We start from the raw sequence: 21,270 nt of genomic DNA, 5'->3' as shown, positions 1-21,270 counted from the left end.
GGGCCACCGCTCCCAACCTACCGAGGGAAACACGTTTTTACACGGCGTTTCGTGTGAGGGGGCCTTGCAAGGCACTGCTCCTCCTTTCAGCTCTTTCCCCCTGACTCACACTTCTTCCTTTTTGTGGCAGACTCAGAAAGCGGACACTCACATTCACGCAATAGTGTCATTACCTCTGAATCCCCCCAACACACATCTTCCTCCCTGAGGCTGAGCCAGGTTTTCTGTGACCGGGCAGCCCTCTCGGTTTAACACCTAAACGTCGTGACACTGAGGATTCAGTGCAGCAAAAAAGAAAGCGTCAGTGCGGCATCCTGGCTGCAGACCAGCATTTCAGGGGGCGAAACACTTCTTACCGTGGAAGGGAGCTGCTGACAGCCTGTTGTACTGCCGGGATACTGTCACGACCTTCAGAGATGACGAGCGTGTGCTCTGAGCATGCCTCTGGAAAAATCCATAGAGAACTCTCCATGCCATCTTTGCAAAGCTTCAGCAATAAGTCAGTGTCATGACATGGGCAATGCTGTGTCATGACATGGGCAATGCTGTGTCAAATCACTAAGAGCTTTAACAAAAACGAGCAAGAGGAAGCTTCTGTCTTTCCCATGGATCAAAGGAGACCATCAGTCATCATGGTAGCTTTTCAAACCAATGAATAGCTTTGTTATTTTGCAAATGCCTTGCCATATGCATCACGGCTATAGAATTTGTGGAGTTTATGGCTTGAAACACAATTAGCCGATGAGACAGGAGGTACCACTGCACAAGGACTCCACTAACCCTGCAGCACCCGAACTGAGGGGCAGGCACATCTGCATGACAAAATGCAAACAGCCAGAATTTGTTCAGGTTGAAAACATCCCCCTTGATCATTTCCCGTTTTTGGTTCCTGAAAGCAGAAGAAGAGTGTAAAACACACTGAAATTAGTATTCTGCCCACTCGGATAAATCACTGGGGGGAAAAAAAGGAGGTGTTCCCTGAGCAAATTCCAGTTCTTGGCTAACAAACAGTTCTGACCTTGGTGCTAACACCCTCCAGGTCAAACACGAGGTTACCACCACACCCGGAACTCAGCCATTCTGTTTTCCTTCCACTGTAACAATCCAATGTCCGCACTGCAAACCGCAACAAAACAACATCCAGATTTCTTTGCAACCGGAGGAAATATGTCGTATTCTTTCTAGAGGTAAAAGCGACACTGGAACTTGGCATGCTCTGAGGAAGGACGTGCAGAGCAGACAGGAGAAGGTGCATTTGGGATGTTGATGAAAATTCCCTACCTGACTGTCTAATTGACCAAATGTTTCATATGGTAGAGCTACCAAAGCACAGGTAGGGAATAAGCTGAAGAAGGGAGGGGTGGACAGAGATTAGATCTCATTCCTTGGTTTTTGCACTGGCCAGTGTATGAGACACTAACAGGGCAGAAAGGATCAATTGTCATATCTGAAAAATCAGTTCCAGCATTAAGTTTCCTTTTCAACAGGAATTTTTTCTTACAAATACCTCTGCACTATGTCTTTTTCCCTTGCTCAAAGCAATCATGCGATGACTCGTCATTAATACAGCAGCTGTACCTGAAAACCAGAAACTAAACTGGATTAGAGAACAGAAAATAGAGCAAGGAAAGTAGACTTCATTTACATTAATACCTTTATGTACTCGCTTATACCTGAGCTGCTTGGTATGATCTCCGAGCACTTCCTTGGGAAGTGTCAGAAGTGGACACGCAGAAACAACGAAAAAAAATCAGAAAGCTTTTGAAAGCAAAACTTTTATAGCTTAGAAAGCTCTTTACAAGGCCAACTGCTTGCAAATAATTTTACTAGTAATTAAAATTACTGGCTCCTTGAAGAAAACAATGTCTTAGTTAATTGGTCTCTGTAGAAGAAACATCAGGCTTAAGGGGAAAGCGTATTTCACAGGAGTGATCAGTTATCAATACAAATGAAAACTCTGAAAAATGTAAATTACTGTATAGAACATGCTCTAAAGTTGTCTGCGGGAATGAAACTAGTTTGTGCCATTCCCAGAGGAGCCCAAGGAGCCCAACACACTCGAATATTTATAAAGAATGAGACACTCCAAGGATTCTTACCCTGGTTTTAAGACCAGCCAGTGCCTGGTAGCTGTGGCAGTATTTTGAATTGTTTAACGTATCAGTAATAGATAATCTAGACTAAAATAAGCTGGCGTCCAGCCAAACAATGGCTTGCACCGCAACCAGGAGCGAGTCCAGCGTCTCCGCAGCAGAGGCTGTGCTGCCCCGGCCACGCGGCAGGGCTGTGCCCGCAGAGCCCTGGCCCGGGGCAGCCCCCGCGGCCGGAGGCGTTCTCCTGCAGGGTGGCCCCCACCAGCTCCCCGGGCGGCTTCAGCGAGCCCAAGGCACGGCGGGGCCAGCCGGGAGGCTCGGCTGGCACAGCCCCGCCAGGCAGGCAGAGGGGTCGGTTGCACTTGATTTGTACAGCTGAGCCCGCAAAACACTGCAGAAAATTCCCAGCCCGAGAAAGCCGCCTTGTGGCGTGAGCGCTTGTTTAAGACAGATGCACGCACCACCCGCAAGGTGCTCCCCACTGCCAACTTCCCAGGCGAGGGCTGTCAAGATCGCCATCTCACCTCCCTGCAGCGATGCCAGAGGCTTGCCACCCCGTTCCAGGAGCTGGACTTCCAACAAGCTTTCTTGTACCGTGTCCATAGTACACAGCTGGCTTTTTTTTCAGCTGGTGGAATGCATCTATTTAGCCTGCGTAGTGTCACAAGGTACGATTTCAGCTGTGTAAGCCAGTAATGATACGTTTGAGGCACAATCAGCAGCACCCCGTGACAAGCTACTGAGAATACCTGACAGTTTAGGGAGTTAAAAAACCCTTTGCGATGAGCCAAAAATGAGTTTTGCCAGTGGCAACACTGTTAGATAGTTTGCTTTTCTCACATATGTTCAGTTTAATAATTAGTCTCTTTTTTTTTGCGCACATCTTGTTTTTCCCTAAGTGCCACCTACATTTTTTCACTTTGAAGTTAATTACTAACTAGCAATGGATAGGAGAGCAGAAATTACCATGGGTAGCATTTCCAAAACCATAAAATTATCCATTTTGATGGTTTTGCTTCTTACAAAAACTCCACCTGCTCAGATTACAGGCATACCCATGTTTTAAAGTACACAAATGGTACATCTTTAACAGCCACACCAACAGCCGTTCTCTGAAGCTGAAATTGCTAATTCAACTCAATTCCATATCTGGTTCAAGTCCTCTGACCTTTTAGAAATCCGTTGCCTTAAAGGAGCCAGCCAGTGAACAGTAATGCCATGTCCCAGGCACAAATCTGGCCCTCGTCGCACCACGGCCGTGTTGTCCCCAGGAGCTGCCGGCGGCGCTGCCAGCGTGCAAAACGGGTGAGGGAGAAGGTGAGTATGCGGTACATGGCGGGGGGGAGCTGCCAGGATGGGGTAAGGGCTGTTGCCTTACCACAGATCAAACCTCGCCTGCATCTGTCCTGTAAGTATAGCTGTCAGAAAGAAGCATGAGAGGAAACAGGTGATCTCACCAGTATGATATGAGCTCAAAAATTACAGTGTTCTTGGGAAATTTGATTTTTTTTTCCTATCAGTATATAAAACCAGAGTATTTGAAGTCTGGTTTTTTTAGAGCAATACAAGAACTTGTATGAGTTGGCATGTTCCTAACCAAAGGATTCATCTCCCTAATTGTTAAAATCATATGCACAAGTGCCATTTATAAATATTTTAAGTATTTTAAATAATGAATTGTCAGCTTTCCAGTTCCTTACAATCACTACTGCATTGTTCATCTGGGACTGCCCCGATGCCCCAGGTCTCCTGCAGCCCCAGCGTGCCTTGGGAGTTCAGCTGCCTCTTTTCTAAAAGGCTGAAGCGGATATAGTTAAGTCCTCTGCTGCTGCTGCAAACTCATATTGCCACTTAATCATCTTCAGCGTGCCCTGAATGCTGGATTTCTTCAAAGGAAGCTTCGACCCACAAGGGAAGAACCCTCCTCCTGGCTGAAGTGTTGGGAGTGGAGGCTGGCGAGAGGCTGCACAAGAGGAGAAACCTGCTTCAGAGGCGGCTGCCAGCCCTGAGGACTACCTGCCGCCCGGGCGGCCCCAGCCGCAGCGCTGCCCGCGGGCCCAGCCGTCCCGCCTCTGCGCTGCCCTCCCGTCGCTCAGCACGGGCTTCAGAGCAGCCCCTCAAAAGGGCCGGAGCCCGGAGGGGACCTGTCCCGTGGGCAGAACAGGGCTGCTCGGGGCTCCTGCGCGGCTGCAGCTCCCTTACCAGACAGAGCCAGCGCTGGAGTGGGGACCCCGCTCCCGGTGCTCTCGATTTGCAGAGCAAGAGTATTATTTAAGAGTATTTTGAGATGCTCCGCAGATCACTCTGGCACTTGCCTACGACAAATGAATCAAACCTCTCGCATTTTCATCCTAGGCTCAGTAAAGCAGCTAAATGTCAAATAAGCCAGTGTGGTTCATGACCTGCCCAAGTACAGCCTTAGTTTCAATCCTGACCCTCTTAGTTCTAATCCCTGCGCTCCTCCCTCTGCCTTTGTTCATCTATAACACTTGAACCGCAGCCCATGTGTATGAACGCGCATTTGTAAATGGCTTCGGTACAGTCATGCTCACAAGCCACAGGCATTTGCTTTGCATGGGTATCTGCACGATACGGTTTTAGCGGCACAAATACTCAACCCAACATTAGTCATTCAGTTAGAAAGCAGAGATAAATACTGAAGACCAGGCCCTACTTGATTGGCAAGTATTATTCTTACAAGGAAATCATTTGCAAAAATTCAAGGAACTACACAGACTGGTACAGGTTTTTTTATAGACCCAAGAAAATGTGCAGGTGTGCATATGTATACAGAAAAAACAAACCTCTGCAGAAGGTCCTTAGCATGAATTTAAATTCTGAACACTTCACATACCAGGTGTATTCAACTGTAGAGTATGCAAACACCTTCTACCTATTTACTGCACTTCTTTTGATATTGAACAACATTGAAAATGTCTTGGTCCAGTGATTAAGCCACTTCTGATTTTACGGACATTCTCTGGTTAAAAGGAAAAGACCATTGCTGAATGGTCAAAAGTCAAATATGTGCTTTTAAGCAAATACTGCACAGAATAAACATTTCAACTGCACCACTGAGGATCACTTGATGCAATGCTTTCATTGAAACTGCTGGCTGTAAAGCTATTATTAGTCTTTTTTGTCTACTTTTCTCTTTCAAAGCACTTCCTGGTATCCAGACTGAAAATACAAACGCAATCGTCTTTAGTACAGGAGGGAACAAACACGAATTACTTGATCATGTTTAAATTTCCTATCCCCTGTATATTGATCTTAAGTGACTTACAGTAACAATCCACTCAAAATCCTGCTCATTCCAGTTCCATTTCCAGATCCGAAAACACAGTTACAGTCCCCCTGTGTAGGGGTAGAACATCCTGCAGCCCACCGAGCAATGCCTGCCAGGCTGCTGCGCACCCAGCCCTGGACGCCACGGCCTGGCAGGGTCTCGAGGAGCCCTCGGAGGCGAGGGAGACCTGAAAGGGAGACTCTGGCAGTGGAGGTCCGCAGCCAGCGCTGGGCTGAAACAGCTTCACGCTGACCACCCCAGGTCTGTGCAGTTTCAGCACAGATTCCGTGGGCCCAGGGAGTTACTCCTGACTGACACCAGCAAAAGCAAAAGGCCAGGCTTTATTCATTTATAAATATGAGTTAGAATTGTTCCGATTTTCAACAACATTTCAAAGTCCCAAGAATGCCCTGAAGTGTGGCCAGCAACAAGGCTGGATCCCCGAGGAGAGAGGAGCCCCCCCTGCGCACCACCCGCTCGCAGCACGGGCCACCCGTGCACGCTGGAGGGCTCGCTTGCCTGTAATGTGGGGTGGAGGCAGCCCCCCAAGCTAAAAACCCTTCCGTGAGGCCGCCATTTCTCCCCCAACCCTGCCGTTCCACACCTCTGCTGAACCCCCAGATGCTCTTATCAGAATCAAAGCATTAATGTGCGCAAGTGCCCCGTGCACAGCAATGAAGACACAGCCCCGACTCACAGTGAAGAGTCTGCAGTTCAGAAAGGCAAACGACACGCAGAAAAATGCAGTCAGTACATAGACACAGGTACAGCCAAACATGGGCACTCTGTACAGACAAACTTCTTGTCCTGTGGAAACACGTACAGCACATCTACCCTCAGCCCTCCCTCCCACCAGCCAGCAGAAGCATGCGGTGCCTGGGGGAGGAGGGGAGGCTCAGCCAGTCCAATATTTCTTTGTGTTTTGGGAAAAACAAGCATGACAGCTGTGGAACAATCCCTGCAATTATTGTCTTCGTAATTACGAAGGAGTGCTGTTTCCTGGGCTGGCATACACAGGCTTATTTCAGTTGTCTGCTGCACACTGAGAAGCTGCTCTAGTAAAACATGACAGATGGTTGTGGTACTCGTGGAGTAAAACGAAGGAGGAGTGAACATCCCAACCAGCACAAATCTACAGCGATTTGTGTAAATGTTGCAAGACACAGCACTGAAGGAGTTGCAGAAAAAGCTTAGAGGAAAGTTTCTTCCCCATCCTGGGGCTGTACTGAGGGCACGACAACTGCATCTGGGTTTACAACATCCTACAAAACAACGAGAAAAACGTTAGCTTTACAGAAAACATGTTAAACTTTGAGCTACTGAGGCACTGCTGTAACAGATTTCCTACAAGCAAATGCCGGGTAACCAGAGAAGCCAATTGCTGCCGTTGGCCTGGAGCGTCAGAGCCAGCGGGTGCTGCCGGGGCTCACCCACTGCCACCAGAGCCGGGCAGAGGAGCGGCACGCTGGGTGGCAGGAGCTGCTCCACGCGGCCGGCGGGGCGAGATGGCTGGCGTTAGCGCCAGAGCGAGGATATTTGCAATGAGATTTCGGGAACAGGAAAGAATGCAGAAGTTGCCACCCAAAAGGATTTATCACCCCTTACCCCCGCTACCAGCAGCAGATACTTAAGGAAAGGATAAGAAATGGGACGAAGTGGTGCACCCTCGGCTTCTGACAGGGACCAGTCTGGGGACTCAAACGGGCACGGGGGGCAGCAGCCAACCCACGCAGGACTCACCTCCCAGGGACCGCGGCTCCTCTCGCCTGCGTCAGCGGCTCCCGGGGCGTCTGGGCTCCCTCCAACGGGACTGTCCTTCCTCTGCTCCCTGACCCCAGAAGCGCTCTGTGCACTCTCCAAGACACCCTCTCTCTCTCTCGTGTTGTCACGGAGGCCTGGCTGTTCCCCCTCGGCTTTCACTCCCACCTGCTCTGTCCCCTCCCGTGGCCCATCCTTGCCCCCCACTGCCCCTGTCCCGGGAGCTGCCAGCTGCGGCTGGCTGCCCGGGCACAGCCCCTCGGCTCCTGCGGACCCTCTCCCCCTCGGCTCCGCTCCCCCACCCCCACGTGCTGGGGTGCTTGGGGAGGTTTCTGCAATCGGCTGCTCCCCAAAGGACATCGCTCCACACGGTTCTCCATGCCGTGGGGACACGAGACGTGCTGTGCTCCACTCCCACTCCACCTCGCCCTGGCCCTCGGCCCCTGCCGGCGCTGGCCCCCTTCCCTCGCACCCCAGCGCTGCCTCCTGGTTCACCCCTCGCCCGCCCGTGGGTCCATCGGCCACCCCTTCCCTGTCCCTCCCAGACTCCCCGGCTGCCCCCCTTCCCTCAGGTGTCACCCTCTCTGCCGCTGCCGCCCCCGTCCCGCTCTGTCCTGCCCACACTGCTCCTGTCACCCCCTCCTGTGCCACCGCCCCGTCACCCACCCCGCCATCCCCAGCCACCGCCTGCCCCGCCACCTCTCCCACCAGCGCCGGCTCCCCTGCCGCTCCCTCAGCCAGAGCCCCTCGCCCGGCCCGGCCGCCCACCACAGCACCGGCCACCACCCCCGCCCCCCCCGGCCAGCGCGCACACAGCCCCGGGGCAGGCAGCGCGGCCTCGCCCACCGCCGCCTCAGCAGGAGGCCTCTCCTTCCCTCCCTCCTCAGCACGCTCCGGCGGTCCCTCCGACCCAGCTGCCAGCTCCCTTGGACCTGCTGCTCCACCCGCGACCTCTCCACCTCCTGACTCTGCCCTGGCTATCTCCCCAGATACTCCCATCACCCCTCCATCACGTTTTTCTTCCATTGCACACTCTGTCTTTGCTTTGCTGCCTACAGATGGGATTCCACTCGGAAGTGCTTCTGCTGAGCCCTCCTCCTCCTCCGCTGTTGTGGTCTCCAACTGAGATGACCCTTCACTTACGGGATCCCCTCCAGCATCCACCAGTGCCTCTAATTCAGGTGCTACTTGCAACATGGGACCCCTGCCAGGCTCCACAGACTCCTCCGCCGCGTCCTCTGCTCTCAGGAGAGAGCTCCCTTCTACCTCCGACGCCTTGCCACTCTCAGATATGGCTGCTCCTATGGCAGCTTTCCCCATCTCCATCCGCTCTTCCCCTGAGGCTTTCAGCTGGTAAAACTCATTTGACTTTACAAAATCTTCTCCTCCAGGCATTGCTTCTCCAGTGCAAACGTTCGTACCCCCTAATGTTTCCAGGAGAGCCCCAGGCTTCTCCACCGCCTCCTCCCCTGCTTCCTCTTCAGACTCTTCTCCTTCAGGGCCAACTGCCTCGGCCACCCCTTCTTCTGCCAAGTTGGCGTTCTCCACAGCCTCCTCTCCCTCAGGCACAGCACCCGCCACAACGCCCTTCCCTGCAAAACCTCCCTCCTCCACGGCCTCCTCTGCCTCAGACACCGCCTCACCCACCACCTCCCTCACCGGAGGCCCTGTTGCTCCCACAGCCTCCTTTGCCTTGGAGGCCTCCTCCACAGCCTCTTCTCCCTCGGAGACCTCCCCAGCCACCTCCTCCCCCTCGGGCACTGCTCCGTCTGCCTCCCTGCCTAGCAGTGCCCCTGCCGGCTCCTCTCCCCCAGGTGCCTGCTCTCCCAGCACTGCCTCGCTCTCCGTCCCCTCCGTCAGAACTTCCTGCTCCCCAGGTGCCACCTCTGCGGCAGACTCCATTCCCTTCCCTGTCCCCTTTCCTTCGGGATCTTCTTCTGCCATGGTGCCCTCCTCAGGTGCAGATTCCTCCACCGCAAGCTGACCCTCCGCCTGCAGCAGAGCCACTGTGTCTTCCTCGGGCAGCAAATCTCCCACCTGTGCCATTCCTTCTCCCGCCTCTTCGGTGCGAGCATCTCCTCCCTCAGCAACAAAATCTTCCTTCTCAAGTGCTTGTCTCTCCCCTACCATCTGCCCTTCTCGTACCACTTGTTCTGCTGCCTTCTGCACATCAAGTGTTCTTGTTCCTTCTGCCAAGAAAGCTCCATCTGGCTCTATTAAGAAATAATCAAAACATTAGTTTTATTGAGAACTGTGTTACTGTTAAGGCTGTTTTACAGGGTTATTGTTAAAGATGCTATCTCTCCCAAGCAATGAAGGGGCATCAGCATGGTGACGAGAAGAAAACTTGCTGTGCTGCTTCTCATCATGCACCTGTGCTCTGACTACGTTTCTAGTGCTGCCGTTCCGGCATCTGGCATAACTAATTTAAGGAAAAATGTTGATGCATGACTAGCTTTCAATTCTGCCAGTTCTGCCTGCCCTGCCTACTCTCCCTCCTCCCCTCACCTGCCTAGCAGGGAGCTCAGGTGTGTGTATGAAATAGCTATAAGCTTGACAGTAACATTGAAAAAATCAGAAAGAGGTGGTAAATTGCTCATGTAAAATATGCACACACAGGAAGAATACTACTCAGCTGTTCATGTAAAATGGGTAATTGCTTCTCATGGATTCTGTAATTACACCAGGGGAATAATACAGGGTCAATTCCCGCCCCCTGGGAATTTAACGGCAATGCCCTCATCGAATTTGGTGCTCTGGGATCTGTCCCTGGGCAGGCACCCCCAGCAGCCTGTGCTGCTGCACCAGTGTTTTGTACAAACATGGCAGGTTCCTGTTCTTTAGAAAATGAGAAGTTTTGTGCCACTGAGAAGCACAAAGGAGCAAGGAGCAAGGTCTCTCCCAAGCCACCCTTTCTCAAACTGGGCAAAAGCTGTCTTGCCCCAAATCATCTCCCACTGTTTTTGACTTATTTTACCTTCTTGCACTACTGCTGCACTCCACAATTACTGCTTTTTGCTGCCTGCTTGCGCAACCGCCTGTGCAACTAGACCCCATCTCTGGAACGGCAGCCAGAGAAGATTCCAGGCCCATTTTATCAAAAGTAAAAACGAGGTGTCACACAACTAACTGATTTGCTCCTTGCCAACAAATCCATGACAGAGTGAAGCAACACAATCGTGAATCAACTGACATAGTTTTGATCTTCATCTGCTGCACCATGATTCACATGGCAATTCTTGGTGTTCTTTTTGAATCTAGTTCTATTTGAATCTAGACATTATAAACAGAGTCCCCCAACCTGGCATACAGATTCTCCTATAGGTAATAAATCACGTTTGGATTTTACAATAATTGCATGATATGTGAAACCCATTTTACTGGAGTAAAAAAGAACAGCCAAAGCCTTACACTGGAAACACTAGAAAAGAGACAATAAACCAAGGTTACATTCTGGGTGGTTATTTAGCTCACAGCAGTACAGAGTATTCTAGTAGCTTCAAAACAGTCCAGCAACTGCATTCCCCTTGCTGCACCATGACTTAGTATAAAGGCAAATACAGCAACACTTGCATGCTCTAGTCACTCACAGCTGTGCAGAGGGACTGTACTCACCACCTCCTTCGTCACTCTGAGGAGACTCTTCATTGGTATCCTCCACTTCCATCATATTGCTTTCCAAAGGCAGTAGAAGACTTTCCTCCCCGTCATCCCTCCTGGTACTTGCATTCTTCTCCCCATCTTCCCCTATGTTACTTTCTACTGACCCAGCCTGTTTGGGTTCCCCATTAACTTCAGGACTTTGATGCTGTACTGCCATTATATTTTCATGAAAAATTGCAGTATCTTCCCTTGCTGTTAGATCTTCTGGTTTTGCCTTTTCTGATTCATCTATTCCCTCCTTTTCTAGTGCAAAAGTTTCCTGATTTTCCTCCATTCTGAGCAGTTTACTCTCCCTGTTCTCATTTCCATACTGTGCATGTGCTGCGTTATTAGATGCCCTTTTGATATTGTACTCCTCTTTGCTCTTAACATTGTCTTTCATCGTTTCAGCATGAGAGTCATCTTCACTGCTACACTGAGTACTGATGGATGAGAGAGAGTGTGCAGGCCTCCGATCTAAAAATAGCAAACATACATAATTTTGTTTTAGTATTTGTCACTAAAACATCTGCATTCATTGGCCACTAGTTCCCTTTGCTATGCACAAAGGCACAGACACTCATCTGATATCAGTCTCTGACTACACCATCTGAGGATATCGTGACAAAATTCCAGTAAGTGTAATAGAAGAACATTGCCCAGATGTATCAAAGTGTTAAAATCAAAGCCATTGAACATATTTTTTTCTGATAATGGAAATGAACCAGATTAGCTCCATCAATCACACAGAGATACACCTCCAAAAGCACCTCTAAATATGACTCAGACAGGTTTTAGAATAGTTTCTTGAGCTCCATTTGATAAAAGATTTCAACCATATCAACAGTCCTTTAGTGCACTCCTGTTATCTCGATGAATATGATAAAGATCTCCAAAATCATATGTAAACCATTCAAGTTGAACTGGAGATGAAGTTCACTGTCTCCTCTAAAAAAACATACAGGGACCATGGTATGAAATTCATAAATAGAAAATTTGAGGGGGAAAAAAAAAAGCAATAATTCTTCATCTATCATTAGCTGAACAGTAGAGCTTACTGCTACACAGCATTGCTGGTGTCCAAAGTTCACATGGGTTCAAGAAGAGATTAGTCAAACTCAGGGAAGAAAAATCCAGCTAGGCCTAATAAGTAAAAGGGACCGCCCTTGACACCAGCTAATTACAGGGGTGGGAAGACACAGTGGGGAAGCAGCACAGTATTCTTACCCTTTTCTTGTATTTTTCCTAGGCACCCGCTGCTGGCCAAAGGCCAGAGGTAGAATTTGGACCCACGCTCTGTCCCTGAACAGCTATTCTCAGAGCCACAGGAGCCAATCTGTGCTGCATTATTTCTTCCTGCAGCCACAATCTCCCAGCAGCCTCTATGCCTCTTCTTCCTCTGTGGATCTGAGGAAGGCTTATTGCAATTTTTTGTAATCTTTTAAATTATCCTTTTCATCTGCAATATATTACAAAAACTTTGCAGGACTGCTTTAAAAAAAAACTCAAATATGGACGCTAAAACTTCCCTAAAATATGTCAACTACTCCCATTAATTTTAAAACAAGAACAAAGAAGGTGTGTTTGAACGGAAACTGCAATTCTAAATTAATGGACTGCCTTGTATAGGTGCCAGACTATCAATTCAAGAAAACTCCTCAATTTTCCTTAAAAGAAGCAAAGGAAAAGGAACAGAGTGCGACTCCACCTCCCAGCACGCGTTAGTGGTGGTGTGAGGACGCTGCCTGCATCTCTGGGGAAGTCATTGAGGCGTACGCTCGTTCTAACTTCGACATCTTCACAGAGATTGGCAGCAAGGGTAACAAGTGGTACCAAACGTGAGGTGGACGCCCATCCTCCAGGATCCCTACTGCAATGGATTTCAGGCACAAATGACTGGACAGCCACCACCTGGTAATGACTCTCAGTCGCTTCCAGTCTCCACTGGACTTGCACTGGTGTTCTAACGGTAGGTATGTTTAGACTCCTAGAAAACCTCACTCCAAAAGACACTTACAAGAATATAAACAAGCAAGTTCAGAGACAGAACAACTCAGATATGCAGTTTACATATTGTACTATGGGAATTGTCAGTGATTCTTTCCAATTTATTCACAGGCTTATGGTCCACAAGGATTTGAATGCCAAGGTCTCTCTTACATGCTCTTTATTTATGTCTGATTCATAATATTGTATGCAAAAGTAACATCTTTGGCACCTCAGTTATCTGGATATTATTCTAAAACTTTATATGCTGGCTGAACCGACCCAAGGGGCCTAATGAATTCAGACGCTCTTGAACAAGTGTAATGATATACTGAACTAAGATGAGACAAAATCTGTCCACAGCATGTACTCATAAAAATCCAGATCCCCTTACTATTAGCATGTTGGTTCTACTATAACAGCACTCATAGGTTACAAGTGGATTTGTGTACTGATTACTGAAACACAAAAACATAGTGTCTATGCCCAAAAGCTTGCTATCCAAAATCTTGGTCTACCAACACTTAACTGAAAGCAAGTGAGTTCTTCTTCAAAAAAATTACAGGTCCAAGGCTCAGCAGATGAATTCAAGGCACAGTAAATGTACAGAGCACACAGAATCTCAGGTCACAAGGAGATGAAAGTTGAAACTAGCAACAATTAAAGTTAAATTACGCAGAAACACATGGTGTGGGTAATCTCCAGGTGGTCACAGGTTTATGTTTGCCTCTAGGAGCCTGACAGAAAGGAAGCTTGCACTACCAGTGACCAACATACTACTGCAAAGTAGGGACAATCTGTATCAAAAGAAATTTCAAACACTACAAAAATTCACCTACACTTCAAAAATCCACCTAATAACAAAATAAAAACCAAAAGACAAAAAAAATAACAAGGCTGGGACTTCCCTAAATGTTTTAACTGAACACATTCTGCTGGCCACCTAGCTGTGTATGTACATACCACAGAGGAGCAGAGTGACTTCTGAGCAGCCCAGGAAGTTAACAGCAGCCACAGGAGTTCAATAACTTTGTAAATGAAATCACTTATGTGCCGAAAGACAAATTCAAGAGCTGAACTGTAGGTAACAGATCTAAAAACCAGCACAGCTCTGCAAGCCAAGAGAAAATGAGTTACTATCACTAGCATGATGCCCCAGTAACGCTTCCCACAAAAACCCATTTTACCAAATCAAACTAGTAAATGTCCATGTTGACTGACTCCAGGGGACATGTGAATAATAGATTCACAGTTTTAACCTTGACATCTCGAACTGCAGAGATCAAGTCACAGGGTGTTCGTATAACTGAGGGCTTGACAACTGACACCCAGTTGTAAGCCTTGCCAGTCCAGAAGGCAACACAGTTTTAAAGCAAGGGGAAACGGGGCGTACCTTAGGGCTAAGAGATAAAATAGCTAAGTAACTCCCAAAACAGTTTTCATGGGCCCAACATTATTTAATGAAGATGAGAGCTAGAAACAGTATATATAGGTGGCAGCAGGGCTACTCTGAATGCACACTGCAAGTACATCTACACTACCAAAGAAAGAAGGACCAAGGTTTGATTTGCTGTAATCTGTTACATCCAGGATCACACATCCACATCCTATCTCAGCTGGCAGTGAAGTTCATGCTAGTTCCCAGCCCTCGGCTTGCACCCTGCATGCACAGCATTACACGCTGGAGGATCTTGCAGGCAACTGCAAGGGGGCCTGAACCTCTCTGTCACAACTAGATACATTAGGGAAGTGACAATTCAGGTAAGTGGAAAAGAGGTGGATATTAAAGAGGTATATGGATTCAGTTATAAGAGAAAAACTAGGAGTAAGGGTCCTTCATTCAGACAGAAAGCTCTTCTTGTCCTCAAAATTACCAATGAATTTTTATTTTTCATAAATTTATTATTACATCTCAGTTGGGAAAAGCCCACATCTTTTTTATCCCTTCTCTCCACCTCTTCCGTTCAGTGGTGGAAAAAAAAGAATTAGAAAGATACAAAGGGGAAAATATCAAAAATCAACAAATAAGAAATGGGTATAAAAAAATCACAGGCATTTTGTGTTTAATGTATCTATGCCTAGAGTGGTTAACAAAAACAATGCAAAAAAGTGATCATTTTTTTCAAAGGATTAAAAACAAATCTGGATAAAACTAGATGAGAACTCCAATGCCATCAGGTAAACAGTAAAAAGACATTTGGAAGAAGACAAACCCTTCCTACAGCAAATTTCCTATTCATGCAGAAGGAAATGCCCTGCACCAGTTTGGGTTCCACTGTTTACTGTCTGTAAACACATTCTGTGCAAGCACAAAAGGAGTAGATACCAACCGGTTTCGGAATGCTTCTACCACCCCGCGTGTAGAAATCTCTTTGAAGATTAATCACTACAGCCAGAACAAAAAGATCATCCCAAGCTTCACACTTAAATGCAAAGTCCCTAGAAATCCAAAATTCCGGTGATCTGAAATGTCACCCAAGGCTAGCAGTAACCTTAAAACATCCTTATCTGATGTTACAGTCTACCGTTTCCTAGTGCTAAATAAGGACTGCAGAACTCCTTCAGGCTTCCTGCCCCAAGAAGACAAATGTTGGAAGCACTGCTCCTCTTGACAGTCATTTACACCTACGGGGAGCAGTCAAACAATGCTCACAGCACAGAACAGATGCATTCACAATATGAATCACGAAAAAGGCTTTTCCACCGGTATCCCTAGCTCCTAATCCATGTCTCTTCCATTAGTTATTGTACTTATATATTTAGACTTCTAAAAGCCCCTCTAGGTCCCCATCCAGTATTTGGGTAACCACTCCTTACACTAAAATACCAAATGTCAAATTAGAATATTACCTACCTCTTCCTTACATCCTCAGCAAACACAACAGGGAAAATGAAGTAAAGCCAGCTTCTCTGCCTCCTTTCTCCAAAAGTCACAGAGAAAAGATTAAGAAATCACAGCTCATGGGGGCCAAAGGGAAAACTGACTCCAAGTCGTGAGCTTCTCAAGAAGCACCTTTGAAAAGAGCTTCCCTTATTTCCACAGAGGCAATGCTCCCCAGCGCCGGACACCCCTGGCCCACTGCTGATTGCCAAATGAGATGCAAGTAATAACAGATGAACACTCTATTAGTGTGCTGATGTAAAAGATAGAAGCAGCAAATCAGGCTGCTAAGAAAGAAGATTAAACCAGTCTTATTTAAAACCACAGAGAACAGAAATTATTTAAATGCATGTCCTGAGCTACTGCAGTAAAGGAGAACAAAGCAAGCCATGGCAAATACAAACTGAAGAACATCAGCAGTGCCTGCCAGCTGATCGGTAAGGAACCCCTGCCTAGATGACCAGCTGTTTTACACTATTAGTTGCTAATGTTAAATGTCCATGTTTCAAGATTTGGTGGCTTTCTCCTCATCATAGAAAAATTTATATTGAATTAGTGAGTTTTGGTGCGTGCAGCAGTATTCCATCCCAGTACAAACAAAGGTGAATAAGGGTGGCCCTTAACAAAGACCTTAATGCATAGGTAGCCATGAAAGGCCCTTAGAGTTACCTGTTCCTTTCCACCTATGCACAACTATGCATCACACACTTTCACTTGATCATCACACACTGCTAGAGCTTGAGAAGCTCTTGATTAAAGTCATGAAAAATTTCGTAATGCCATACACTAACAAGCAGAAAAGAATGCTTAATTGTACTGATTATTCATGAATTACAAGCTATTTCTGATTGTCATGAGAAAACAAAAATTAAGATTCTTTTTGATCACTGCAATGATTTTACAAGCAAGGATGTTTCAAACCTGATTTGAATTTCTGTTGGATTTTATACTTCCTATAAAAAGACTGGATCTTTCTTGCAGCTGCAACCTTTCCACAAACAGCTGTATTATCTTTGTTTAATTCACCTAGAAATACAAATGTGAAAGTAATGTTTCCATTTAACTTGAGAAACAGTTTGTACAATAGGACTGTCAAATGTAAGAAAGATAAAGTAATTAATTTTAAAACAGCAGTAAATGGAGAAATCCTGGTACATGATGACAAGCAAGAGGCACATAAGTCAGCTCAGGATCTAACAAAGCCATAGAGGAGAAATGTCAGAGAGAAATAAAATACTGTGCCAGAAGGAAGAGGCCGTTCACTTTTGGCTTATTCACCACGGGGTGGATGGAATTCTATTGTTTGTCTAATAAATGAGAAATTACCTGCAAGTTTTCCATGGGATTATTTATGAAGATGCACGGCTTGGACTGCATGAAGGCCAATAGTTAAAACACTAGACATTAAAAGTGCTGATCCAAAAAACTGAATGACAGAAAATGCTACTTATTCTACAAAAATTTATTCCAGAACAGTTTAATCTTTCTGAATTAATAATAATAATGGTCTTGGACACTTCACTGCACACTTTTATACCTACATTTGGATCAAGAATCACAGACTATGCTACTGACTCAGACTCTTACTCGTTCACAGCCAGACTTGAACCAGGATGCTCACAAACTGCCCAAGCGCTGCAAGTAGAACGGACAGCTGAGCTGGCGGCGTTTCCTCCCTGAGCCAGGAGAGAGTCGGTGATGCACCAGAGGACAAAGCTGAGGTTCTGATTATTCAGGGCCATTAAAGACAGCTCTTCTAAAATACAAGGTGGCATGCTGGGTTTCCTGGTGACTTCTCAGATAAAAGTGCGTAACCTCAGCAGGTGTAAGTGGTCCTAGCTCTTCCGATGCCGGTGACCACTGACATGAAGTGCTGATCTGCCCCAAGTATTTAGAGCTAATTTGCTGACTGGCTCCATCTCCATTTCTGCAACTAAATAGTTCAGCAATGTCTGCTGTGAGCTGGCACACGCTTACATACAGCCAGTGGGTTTGGCTGTATTTCAGTGACAGATGGTAGAATTAATAAGAACAGATAAAATAGCTATCTTTTACCACTTCAGGAGGAATTGCATGGTTTTTCCTATGCAGACTCAACATACGTACTGGACACACACAAAATGTAAAACATGCATCAGGTCAACTTCTGTAAGCCTCATTATGGAAAAAACTAACCTTGTTTATCATCCTCCGAGTCACTGTCAGAATATCCATCACTTTCATCTTTCTCACTGTCAGACGCCTGCAGGGCCTTCTGTGATGAGTTTTTACTCTCCTTTTCATAGTCTAAATTATGTTTTTTATCATCTGAGGATGACTTTGACATTCCATTCATTTGATCACCAGTCTGTCCCTCTTCATTAACTTCTTTATCTGCTTCAAAATCTTCTTCATACTCTAAAATAAAAGAATCACACTGTGAGACAGGAAACGGAATTCACAACTAATAAAGTTCTTTTTAAGCAGACAGAGGTTAACTTCATTAATCTCCTTTTGCCTTTGCATTTGCTCAGTCTTTTTAAAGCCATGAGAGAATCTAAGACCACAGATAGGAATCATAACAGCACATTATCATAAAAAAGCATCATGTTCTTCATAGATAGAGTAGCAAAAATGCAATAAAGCTACTGAATGATGCATCAAGTATGATTAATACACTAAAAACAAAACAAACAAAATCATTAGCCACTGAAAGGACTAGAAAAATTAAGAGCTGGGCAAACTCAGAAATAAAACGCAAGACAGTCTCGTTACAGGAGAAAAACTTGTTGCAATGAAAAAAAATACAAGCAATAGAGAAAGCTGGAGAAAGGTAATACATTGTAGCGCAAAGTAAGATAAATGTGGATTGACATGGCTAATTAGCAAAGAAGAGGCTTACAAACTAAATGAATTAATTAAATCCAGCCAAAGGGTGCTGCAGAGGAACATTCTGTTATCACACTGTTCTAATATGCTCATTCAGGTCCCAGGTGAAATCCTAGTACAAATGAAGCTTTCGGCAGAATTACCATTCTTACATGAACATGGTCTGGATTTCATCCCAGGCTACCAGCCTGACAAGTTGTAACATTTGATAGATAACTTTGCCCAGATCTATAGGTAAAGACTGTCTTCATGCATATGCATTGAAGAATCCTCCCCTTTCCAGCGAAGGCTGCACTATTTAAAATCGCAGGCACCAGAATGCAGAGTGATGTCAGTGATTTCCGCTTAAAATTCAGTAATTCCACCGCTACCACTAGCTCACTGCACATGCAGCAGAGAGGCAACAAACCTAAACTGTGAAGGAGAGCTGTCACTGCTGACACACCAGTTGTCCCTCGTGGACATAATTTCTCACCTTTCAGATTTTATTGCTCACCTCTATTTCTTCCCATCAGTGTTTCTAAAGTACTGCAGTGACAGAATGCCAAGGACTGAAATGAAGAGTATCTGATGCAGAACCAATTAGGCAAATAAACAATTACCCAGACAATGAGAATTAAGGGAATAAGGAGATTTATTTTCTGTATTAAAAATCAATTGAGATTCCAACTGCATTGTTGGAAGTGAGGCCTCAGGTAACTGTCAGAAAGGTGCCCACCTCCCGGCAGGAAAAAGGCTTGATTAATCACAAACACACATCCACAGGGACTAATGAGGAAGCTGAGCAGTAGCACTGCAGAATTATGAAAGTAAAAATAGGAATAGGAAGTAGGAATTAAAATCTCTCTCTAAATTTGACTTACTCTGAAAAAGGCTTTATAATAAGGAGTGAGTGAAGGCACAGGCTGAGTTCACGTCTCTGCCCGTAGCGGCAGGCAGAGCTGGAAGCAGCCTGATGGCAACAGGGACCAGCCTTAGGTGGCACTGGGGAAACGGCACGTTCTGAGCATGCACGTGGAGCTGCCGCGCATCATTTTTATACCACAAATATTATCTTTGTCTGCCACAAGAAACACCCCCTTGGCAAACTCTCAGCAAGGGCAGCTTCTCTCCGGTCTTTCTTTTTAAATCCCTGTCAACAGGAACGAGGAGGGACTCAAGCAAAAGAGGCAAGGTCAGCCAGCTACCGCAGGCAACGGGCGCGTTCGGTAAAGGGAAAGGACGACAGCCCCAGCGGGGTCGGAGCAGAGAAGGCAAGAAAGGTGAGCTGGTAGACCTGGAGCAGAGGGAACAAAAGCTCAGACAAGCGAGGAAGCTGGAGGTTTGGGCAAGTGTCAGGTAAGCGGTGCCTGGGGCCATGTGGTGGAGAAGGGACTGGAGAGAGCCTTAAGTGGACAAAGCATTGCACGCCCACTGGCAACAGACAGGAGAAAAGACCAAAATAGTTCATCTGGCACTAAATCGTGCTGACATTTTGCTGCTACGTACTCTTCCCTCCCATTCTGCACCCAGCATTCAGCCTCCTCCCCTTCCCAGTTCGTCCCTCCCTCCCATCCATCTCGCAGCAGGCAGCAGGAGGCTCTTCCACCTCCTGCCCCTATGACCAGCGTCTTCTCTCCATTCACCTTATGATGATGTCCTGTCTCCCTTAGGAGCTCACCTCAGACTCACGCCCAGCCCCATTTCTTCCTTCTTCTCTACTTGTCCTCCACTTGCTGCCATTCTCCTGCTGCCATTCTCCCCCTTCACTGTTGTCCCTTCACTGTGCCCCACCTTCCTCCTGCTTTCCCACCTACCTCAGGCTCCTGTTTCAGCCTCTCAGACCTTCCTTACTGACTTTCTTGGCTCTTGCAAAACCCTCTCATCCTGTTGCTTGGCTGAAAGGAGCCCCACTAATTTTATTGCCCAGACACAGGCATCACCACATTTCTCACACGTGAGGTGTCCTAAGAGAGGATGCTCCAGGCGAAGTTGGAGGCCCACAATCCCATACCTTCTCCAGAATCATCCTCTCCCATTTTTCATCCCCTGCTTGTGTTTTAGAATACTGTACCATTTTTAACGGTGTCTTCCTGACTATCTTCACTCTCACGATCAGATAGTTTTTTCCTTTCTTCTTTTCTGTACTCCTGTGCGGTCTCCATTTTGTCCTCAATAGTTTCTACGCTCACTTCATGACCTGGTAAGATGACTAACACTGAATCTTTGCTTGATTTCTGCTCAACACTGCTTTTACTTGGCTCACTGCGCACTCCATCTCTCCAGGAACCCACATGGTTTTCCTCATGGTCCTCCATCTTTCTTTTGGGAGGGGATGGCTTTTTGTCCAGACCCATTGCAATGATACACCTATAAAAAACCAAGGAGAATTGGAAAGTATCACATTTTTCTTTCTGTGAACAATGGAAGGGCAGCAGACACAGTGAGCTCTTTAGCTCATTATCAGCAGTAAAACCAGGTACATATCTGCCTCTGCATTGCCACACAGACAACAAGGTTACTGATAATGACTTAGTTGGAGAAGCACCTAAAATCCTCAAGTGCTCCACTAACACAGATGCAGTTCCTCCTTGAAGGAGGGTAAACTGTCTGCACTTCAAGGTGACAACTGAAGTATAAACAGATTTAAATCAAAATTATCATGGGTCCATTAATTTCAAGCTATACCAAGCATGATCTGTGAAGATACAATCACTGAGAAAGGCAGACAAGCTGCAAGTCAGAGGTGAGCTTGATCCAGATCCTGCTGTAAC

The 21,270-nt window shown here is 46.6% G+C and overlaps 1 protein-coding gene across 1 annotated transcript in view; it reads right to left on the bottom strand.

Moving 5' to 3' along the window:
* Nucleotides 1-5,704: 5,704 nt before the first annotated feature.
* Nucleotides 5,705-21,270, bottom strand: part of ERICH3 (glutamate rich 3) — a 36,897-nt gene continuing 21,331 nt past the window's right edge. The window contains exons 11-15 of the mRNA XM_075155518.1: nt 20,571-20,866; nt 17,825-18,046; nt 10,756-11,259; nt 7,123-9,353; nt 5,705-6,644 (exon numbers count right to left, since the gene is read on the bottom strand). Coding sequence (XP_075011619.1) covers nt 6,573-6,644; nt 7,123-9,353; nt 10,756-11,259; nt 17,825-18,046; nt 20,571-20,866 — 3,325 coding nt within the window. The 3' untranslated portion in view covers nt 5,705-6,572. The remainder of the gene's footprint in view (nt 6,645-7,122; nt 9,354-10,755; nt 11,260-17,824; nt 18,047-20,570; nt 20,867-21,270) is intronic.

This window comes from Calonectris borealis, chromosome 8 (genome assembly GCF_964195595.1).
Source record: "Calonectris borealis chromosome 8, bCalBor7.hap1.2, whole genome shotgun sequence".
Classification (NCBI taxonomy): domain Eukaryota; kingdom Metazoa; phylum Chordata; class Aves; order Procellariiformes; family Procellariidae; genus Calonectris; species Calonectris borealis.
Note: the sequence above shows the minus strand (reverse complement) of the source record. Positions and strands in the feature narration are given on the sequence as shown.